The sequence below is a fragment of the Sceloporus occidentalis genome, unplaced genomic scaffold (genome assembly GCF_023333645.1).
Source record: "Sceloporus occidentalis isolate IW3139 unplaced genomic scaffold, rSceOcc1.0.p SCAF_22, whole genome shotgun sequence".
NCBI lineage: Eukaryota > Metazoa > Chordata > Lepidosauria > Squamata > Phrynosomatidae > Sceloporus > Sceloporus occidentalis.
The window spans coordinates 11,532,322-11,542,194 of NW_028317002.1; the positions used below are offsets into that span (position 1 = coordinate 11,532,322).

Genomic DNA, 9,873 nt, shown 5'->3' on the forward strand with positions numbered 1-9,873 from the left:
ATAAATACATTTTTAGATGTCTAAATACAGTTGTTCATTTCCAATAAGCTTCCATAACCGATATATTTGTAAATACATAAATACGTTTCGCTTAGAAATGTCCTTTTTTTAAAAACATTTTATTCATTAAAATAATGAAACAGCTTTTTAATGGAATATCTTCATAGGCGTACAAAGGCCCTTTATCAGCAACCATCACTCCTGTGCTTCAATGGCACGTTGTTTTAGCAGTTCCAAGTATAAGTTTAAAATGCTAATTAATCATTAGAAAAACCTTTTGCAGTTATTTTAGCACAGCTGTAAATGTCCTTGTTTTCCATGAAAACAAATATAGTAATACTTACTATATTAAGTATTATAGATCGGATAGTCCACAACTTGAATGGAGAGACATGATGGTAGATATAGCATGTAAGTATATGAATGCAGGGTTTTTACAGACTCCAGGCACAATTAGTTGTAGATTTACAAAACAAAAATAATTAACTTTGGGTTTATACTGTTCAGTTTATATGAGTATGTAAAGAAATACGTATTTAATGCCTAAGTATTCAAATGAAACCTACTTTTTGTCTAAATTACTTTTTTTGGTTTATATAAGATTACCCTTTTTGATTATTTCTGCCCCTAGGTAGTAAAACAACAGTTTCTAATCTGAATCTCCAAAAATTGATTCCGGAAAGTCGCTATCTTAAGCATTATTATAGGTACAATGGATCCCTTACCACTCCAACTTGTGATGAAAAAGTCACCTGGACACTATTTCCACAAACAATTAAACTGGCCAAAGAACAGGTAATATATTTATACTGCTATATATATGCTTACAAGAGACACTTCTATTTTTTTAACTTTTGTATTATTTTAATGTGGTTTACCTGGTTCATATTAAAAGAACAAATAAGGCACAAATACTGCCATCTACATTTTAGCCCAAAGCATGGTGTAAACATTTAGCCTTGGGTAAAATTAGGTAGCAAAGACAATCAGCTATGCAGAATGAAAAAAGGACATGTAAATATTCTTATTGGGGAACAAACCTTGTTTGCTTTTGCAGTTCACACCATAGTGAGCTACATTATGGGGATATTGTCTACATTTTCTGGGGCACACCAGAAGATGTCTGATATTCCATGTCTGATCCTAGTTAATTAGGGATATAACATGTTATAAGGATATAATCAGCATTATTTTGTATATAATACATATACAAATATCTCATATCTTCTGTTTCCAGCTGAAAGTATTCTATGAAGAGCTACATTTCTCTGCGACTGCTAAGATGGAGAGAAATTTCAGGCCTATACAGAACCTGAACAACAGAATTGTTGAAACATCTGATGCCAGATCTATATTTTCTCAGACCGCAGTCTTACTGGCTTCACTATTTCTGTGCTACCTGATGAACGCATCTTAAAAAGAACAACAACTTTTCTTCCTAAAATAAAATAGTTAAACACCAAATACAACCTTTGTTCCACTGGAAGAATATTACTTTAAATGAGATTTTAACAGAATACTGTATTAGTTAAAAAAAAAATAAAAAAAAAAATTTTACAGGTCAAAAAAGAACCAATACTTTAACATGTTATTAATATATTTTAAATACGTGATATGAAAATTAAAATTATAGATTGAAAAAAATACTCTTCAGACTTAAAATGACTATGTGTATATATGTTTTTAATGTGCAGCTCAGTTACTGTCAATTGGATTACTTTTGTCTCTCACTTGTACATCTTGCTGATATAAATTATATTTCCATTGCATTGATTTTGCTTAGCGTAATACAAGTGAATCCAACAATAAGCATGATACTCCTGCACTTTACTTTTATATCCTTCATTTGTGGCAAGCCCTTCAGATATAATGCACATCTTACATGGACACATTCATGTATGATTATATGTTGAACTAATCCATTCCTATTATAACACTTTAAAGTTACCTAGACATAAATCATATATCAATGCTGGTGCAAGAGACAAAGCCTAGTTGAGAGGTGTTACCTTTTATTAGGCAGAAACAGCAGAAGATGCAGAGTCACATAAGCTTATGGAACATCAGTGATCTCTTCCTCATCTGAAGAAGGTCCCAAAAGCTGATGTAGGTTTGGCTAAAGACTGTCCCTCTCTGTATATTGATTATGATTGACTTTTAGAGGCATTGCTGGTTGCAAAACTGGGGATCTCATAATTTCCATCTTGTCTCACTAACTAGGTCTTTAGGTCATTTTATTCATAACATGGGGAGTTCCAAAAGGTTTTCTTGCTTGGGACCTATTGTCTCATCAGTGGTGCAAAAGTGGCAGCAAATTGTATCCTTATTGGAAAAAGCTTACTAGGCAAATATGCCTGGGCTTCTTACCAAACTCCCCTGGATTCTGTATTCATAGAAATATGACTATAGTAGCTACATTGATTACTGTTGGACAATTAGCCTTTTGCAATATAATTTCATTATTCTCCTGTGCAGTAATTAGACATAAAAATAATAAAGAAAAATGGAATTGAGTCTAAATATATGTATGTACAGCACATCCACCTAACAATTCTCAACACATGGCGCTGGGTCACCCGTAAAATATAGTGCGGACCTTGGATGCCCAAACCCATGGTTAATGTCTCTACTATAAGAGTTTGTAGCTGAACTTGTTTGGGATTTAGAGATTTCTCCTAAATGTCAATGAACACTAGAATTATGCTAACCAGTATTTGAGATTTGAGCAGAAGCATATGTGCTTGTATTATCGAGACTCTATTCAAGTTAATGACACTCCAGCTAAAGTCAGTGGATTTGATCATAAAAATCCTTAAAAAAAGGTCGTAGTAGTTTGTATAAATATTTCCGAAAGATGTATTTTCTGAATGACATTTTTGAAAGACATTAACAGGTTTTAATGAATCACCCCAATAAATGTAGTTTTAACAGAGTAAAAAAATATGAGTTGGCAAACTAATTGTATCCTTCTTTAAACATTTCTTGCAAATAATGTTTAATTTTGGTTTATAGCATAGTATTTAGGGAAATAAGAAATCATGTTCTATTAATAAGTAACAAATAAAACCCACACTTATAAAACTGTCCTTCAATGCTAAATGTAGCAATGTTTTTAAATTGCAATAAGGTTATATTGAAACCTGGAGTGCCTTTGTTGCTCAGTACTGTACAAATGCAATAAACTTGTATATTGATTATAAAATGATACTGTGAAATCTACCTCTGTTATATAACCTCATTTGTTTTAGAAAGACAATGTCAATCAACGTGATACTATTTATACTTTGGGAGAGTGGTACATATATGCAAGTAGGAAAGACCTAGGTGAGTTGCGTAGCAGCAGGGGACACAGCTGTCACCAGACTTAAAGTCCCACTGCATCCCTTGTCCTTGGCAGATACTTCCCATGCATTTTCTCAACGTTTGGTAGCAGAAGATGCGCTGACACACACATAGACTTCCCTGGTTGACAGGGGACCACCAGTCAGCCTTTTAGCTCCCATGCTGGAAAGCGAGTGTAGGAGTTTGTGAAAGGAAGATAAGCAGCAGGGCAGGGGCATGGAGCCTCCTATTACTACAGAAGACATCTGGCCTAGGTGTAACTATCCAGCTACAGATGAACTGCAAATCCTCCTTTTTCCCCTCACATACAACTTATGTTCCAACAGCAGATCAAATAATTATTTTATAATATCAAGATGCCCCTTGTGAATTATTTGTGTGGTTTTGGGGGACAAACTGTAATGAAATGAAGTCAATCATTGGTCCTGAATGATTTTGGTCTTGTTTGCAGTTTGATGATTTGTCTAATATAAAATGAATTATGTAATCTGTGTTGGTACAATATATAAAATTAATTAAAACAATATATATTTTAACCCAGTGTGTTTTTAATATATATGATTAATGTGTGCTATACATTTGTATTATTATTGCTTTTATTATTATCTTTTATTTATATAGCGGCATCACTTTACACAGCACTTCTTACAATATATATAATTAAGGGATATGACAAGAAATGACAGACTAAGACAAACCAATACATTAAGTAGAGAGGGCCCTGCTCTCAACCTTACAATCTAGAGAGGTAGTATGTGGGTTGCATTGGTGACATGGAAGTTGTAGCAATTACCGGTAAGTTGGTTTTGAGACTTTTCTTGAATGTTGGGAGGGATGGTGAAAGCTGAAGGTTCAGTGGAAGTAGGTTCCAGAGGTATGGGGAAGCACAAGTAAAGTCTTTTAATGTCCTAAAGCGGGAAAAGGTGATAAGTGAGGAGGAAAGCTTTAGCCGAAGGGAAGAACGTAAAGATAGAGTAGAGGAATATTTTGTTATGAGGGCAGTCTGAGAATCATGGGATATGTAGGCCAAAAAGATTTGTGATTATTTGAAGCAGCTTCTCTCCACAAGTTGTGAAAAATGAGCACATAGTGAGAGGCAGGACTGTGGAAGATCATACTGCATTATGCAGCATACAGCATACACTGCATGAAGATCATTCCTTAGCGACGGGGGGGGGGATGCGATTACTTATGTCCACATAATGGCTTACAGTTGCTTACAGATGCATTTAAAGACTTGCCATGGTCTGGCAAGTCTTTAAATGCATTCAAGCATGCATATATTGTGTCTGCAGGATATAGCTGCATTCACAAGTGCTGATTCTAAGGATCGGCGGAAGTGCTATATTGGAGGATTGGCAGTGCCGATCTAAGGTCTGAATAAAAGACGATCTAGATTATAGGATGAGGCCGTTTCTTCAGAAAACCTAATTTTATAATCTAGAAAATATAATATTTGAAATACAGTACCAAATATATCAAAGTAGCAGGTCATTGGAATGTGGACATCCATTTAAAACATTTCTCAAATGCAGATAAGTATAATCCTTTTGACCCTGCCTGTTCAACATATACATTCCTATCCCGGCTCCTCTTAAATTAACATATTCACCCTTCACACACACAAATGATTAAATTAAAACATACCTTTAAAAGTTGACTTCTTAAATAATTAATTCTCCATATTGCCGGTTGTTTTCATTTGGGGTTTTAACTCTCTTAGCAAAGTTGGATGGGACATAAACAATATCACCATGTCTCATATTAGCAAATTACAATTTAACAACACTGTTGGGTTATGACATTAGCTGCATCAAAACCTTGCACAATATGGAATGCCAAGCAAACCACCGAAGCAATATGACATCCCATCCAGGTGCGTCAAATCTATTTTATTGTTGCATGCAAGTTTTCTATGTTTATAATATGGAAATGTAACTCTGTAACTATGTTAAAAGCATAACTGTACCTATAAGAGAAAAAATATTATTTTTTTCCCCAGACCGATCAGCAGTTTCTTTTTCTCTCCAGACAGAGCTTTACTTTTAATAATGAAGCATCTGTCTTTAATGGAAGCTTCTTAAACATGCAAAGCTTCCACCAAAGAAGGGAAGAGAAGGTTGCCTGTTAGCCTAGCAACTGGCAGGCAGCTCCACTACACTGCAGAAAGGAGATCTGAGAGATCACTTAGTGTGGTGACTCAGTACATCACTCAGACTGCCACTATGTAGGAGATATCCATTCCTGGGAACTTGTCTAGCAAGAAACTCTGGATTGGAGAGCTGTGTTGCGTCATGCCCCACTTCCTGCACACTTCCCCTCCAACCATACCAGTGGACTACCCACCGACATCAAGGACCACATATATGCATCCCAAGAAAGGAAGGGCTCCAGGTAGCTGGAGCCCAAATTTTTCATCTAGGCTCCACTACATAGATCCTACAAAGCTGGCGCTTTAGGAATAGTGAAGCTGAGATCTATGGAAAAACATTGAATATGATGGCGCTATATAGATTAATATATAAGAAAGGGGTGGCAAAACTAGTCAATCTAACAGTATCTAATTAGTTTATTTTGAAGAATTCTAAAATATAGGATTTACAAATAAAATATAGAAAATATGGGTGCACATACTGTACATTTCTTGTCTGGACATTGTATGTTTTAAGGATCCAAAAGATTGAGTATGAAGGTATCTATCACGATTACGGTTGTTATAAACACAGCAAGGAAGTTAAATACCTTTAAGTTAAATACTAACTTAAGTATCTCATGCCTTACTTTATAAGCAAAGAGTTATTTTTCCATTATTGACCTCACCCGTGAAAGCTATTGTCTCATGAATAACGTACTAGTATTTGTATAAATCACTTAACCAGTGTAAGCCATTGTTCTGTTATTAACTTTATGACAAAACTTACCAGTGTCAGGCAGAGCTAGCCCCTACGTGGGTCCCGGTGGGTCCTTGGGACCCAGGTAGCTCTTTGACAGGGGCGGCAAGTTGCAGCCCCAAGACATGTTCTTTATGGAAAAGGGAAAGTGTTTCTGCTCCTCTCTTTCTCTGTGAATCAATCTATCTGGCCTCTCAAGCAATTCTACAAAAAGATATACCCATAGGGACAGGCTGGGCCCTGAAGTTGCACCTTTTTTGCGGAAGTGCATTGGAAGCAGTGGCGTACTGCAGGGGGTGGTCAGGGAGGCAGGAATGTAGCAGTGTCATGTAACCCATCGTTACGTGACCCTGCCGGTAAATGTGAGGGTGCTCACAGCCAGAGGAAAAACTTTGAGTGGGTGAGTGGGTGAGGGAGTATGCATGCATTGATGTATATGTGTGTGAGCATGGATGTGTATGAATATGGATGTGTACGTGTGTTTATGAGCATGCATACGTGTGTGTTTGAGCATGGATGTGTAAATATTTATGTGTGAGCATGGATGTGCATGTGTAAGTGTGTGAGAGGGAGTATATGTTAACATAGGTGTAACTGTGTAGAGGGTGTAAGTGCGTATGTGCATGTGCGTTGCCGTGAGTGTGGAAGTCTGCCCAAGTTTGAGAGTGTGCAAGGGTGGGTGCAAAAATATATTATCCAGGAGGCCAGGTTCATGAAAATGACACAGGAAGAAGCAGACAAAGAAAGATGACAGAAAAAGGAAGAATATAAAGAAGAAAAAAGGCAAGAAAAGATGTGAAGCTGCAGGAGAGGAGACAGGGACACAGAAGCGGTCGTCAGAGAAGGCATGAAGATAACAAGCGCTGGATTGAGAGCATGAGAGTTAGTGAGAGTGTGAGAGAGCATGAATGTGAGAGAGCTTGATAGAGTGAATGTATTAATCATGGTATAACATAATGGATGTGGGCATTGTTTTGGTGGGCACGGTTGTGGCGTGGCAGCATTTCATCCTTGGACCAAGGCAGCAAAATGTCTTGATTACCACCATTGGGATTTGCTCCATAAATGACTTTACCAGTAAATGCTATCATCCCAGTATAGAAATGATTAGTAGGCCATTGGAAGATTATGCCAGTGTAAAAAGTAAAGCACCATTTTGGTATAGGGTGACATTGTATTCATAATTGCCCAACAATCTTAGCAGGTTTCACATATCCTAGGGACTTGTGTAGTCCTATCAGTGAAACATAGGCTGCACTTAAACATTATTGTGACTGCATGATGTCATGATCAGAAATACTATGGTTGTACAGACCCATAGTGAGTAGAAAATAAACATGCTTAGCCCATACACCTTGGCTACATTCTACTGGGCAAGGGCACACGTGACATAATAGCAATAGATCAACAGTATAGTGCCTCTGGCAACAAGAGTGTTAAAGCTAGTCCATGGGGCCACATTAGTACCTCTGCAATGCCTAATATAACTAGAAACGGAATATGATTGATATGAGAAATAGAGCTGATATCTGACTTGTGCTTTGGCATATTAAAGCCTGGCATAAAATGCCAGCACATTGGGGATTATTCACTCAACTGAATGTTTACAGTTCAATTTGCACTTTTTCTTGACTAGATCCATATATTGTCTTTTTGTTTCCTGTTGTTTAGTTTAGTTTGTTGATTGCATGTTACGTTATTGAAAACCTATTCAAAAATCAGCAAAGCTCATTTTGTATGTTTATAGAAAACGAATGAAAATAACATTTTGGTTAATTTTGTATTAGATGGTTTTGCAAAAACATATTACTGGTCATCCTATATATGAACTAAAACTTGTATTACAACCTCCAAGGACTGTTTAATTCCTCAATTACACTTCCCCAAATCATGAATCTTAGTCCATACATATTCTCTAGTGTACATTACTAACATTCAACAACAGCAGGCTCTCACCCATCGCATTTCCAGCTTTGGAATTTCAGGGAAAGCCATTATGTTCATATTACATAATAGCGCAAAACCAGGAAGGATGTGCTTACCTTCCCATGACCTGCACTGGGATAAGAAACATTTTATCAAGGAATGCTGAAAGCAGACATTTTATGTGCATATCAGGGAGTCTAGTGCATTAGTAAAGAATGTTTATTGATGTATTACCTGAACCTAAAATGTATTTTCATTATAACAGACACATTCTGCGCAACACATACCAGATCACCAGGTCATCATTTATCAAAGATGACCTTGGACAGTGGTTATACAGTAAAATACAGAAAACAAAATACAGAGCACAAGATATTGGAAAGAATGTATTTAATTTGTTAATCCATAACTGCAGCCTTTTATATATAAACCAATAATAATAAGATGCTTGATCAAAGGTCAAGGTTTAGTGCTAAAAATAATGGCTTTAAAGTGAAGGCATCTTCCCGTGGTCCTATATTATTATTGCTGGCATCCAAATGAACAATTGGTTCAAGATGTCTCATGAATACATGGCAATGTGTGAAATTATTGTAATGGTTGTCAATACCTCAAACTTGGCTTCTGAAGTAGCTTTTGCTGTATTAGCTGAGAAAAGGTTATTGAGAGAATTCACAAACTGCAGTTAAATGTTTGCATATACAATTAACACATTAGATATACAGTATGAGTCCTGATTTAGGCATCTCTCTAAACACTAATTGGTGATAATGGTGATGGTGGAAAAAAGGCATGCTTTGTGATTGAACTACCTTTCTAAAACCAAGTTTGTCCTTTATTAAAGTAAGACTGGCAGTGCTTAAAAAAGGCTATATAGTGAAACAACTTCACCTTAGAGATGAAAAGGCATGTGCAAAATATTAGCATGTCTTAAATTAATACTTTAGTCAAATATTGAGAAAAGAAAATCAAAATAGGTCTACAAATTTATAGACAGTATTTAAGTCATTTTACCCTAATGTTAATACAAATAACAAATGCACAAAGGGGCATTTCGTGAAACCTCTCTCCTTTCAGGTTTATTTAAAAGTTGCAAACAGGGTAATGAAATGACCGCAGACCAGGACAGACCAGAAAAAGCCAACCAACCCATGTGATGTCCCCACACAGTCTCAGATTGGGTGCTCCAGCGTGTGGCCAGCGGCTGGATATGCCCAGCAGCACACTTCATGAGCAGGATAGCTTCAGGCAGTTTCAGACTGTGTGGCTCAGTAAATTGATAAGCACCCCATTCAATACGTCATTCATACCTTCCCAATGTCCTGTTTTTAGATAGTCCTGATTATATGGCACTGAGCTGCCAAGCTGCCACGGTCTTTTGCTTTTGTATGCAGTAATACTCTTGGGCAAGTTAGGAAGATCAGGTGATCTCCCTTGATCAGCCCACTAAACTGTGAAATTGATTGTGGTCTGTGCATTTCTAGAGTGACAAAAAGGTGTGTCTCTCTTTGGGCACCTGGAACATTGGGTGGTGGATGTATGGTATATGGAACCTAAAATGTGTTGCTGCATTAAAAAAACTTCTGTGTTGAATTATATATTTACTTTATTATTTCACTGCTGTTTCATATATCATTCTGTGTTGAATTATATATTTACTTTATTATTTCACTGGTGTTTCATATGCCATTAACACTTTAATGTTTATTTCTCT

At 36.5% G+C, this 9,873-nt stretch overlaps 1 protein-coding gene across 1 annotated transcript in view; it reads left to right on the forward strand.

Moving 5' to 3' along the window:
• The window catches only part of LOC149301030 (carbonic anhydrase 4-like), a 63,245-nt gene extending 59,877 nt beyond the window's left edge, over positions 1-3,368 (forward strand). The window contains exons 7-8 of the mRNA XM_089484584.1: positions 632-795; positions 3,249-3,368. Coding sequence (XP_089340710.1) covers positions 632-795; positions 3,249-3,368 — 284 coding nt within the window. The remainder of the gene's footprint in view (positions 1-631; positions 796-3,248) is intronic.
• Positions 3,369-9,873: the final 6,505 nt, after the last annotated feature.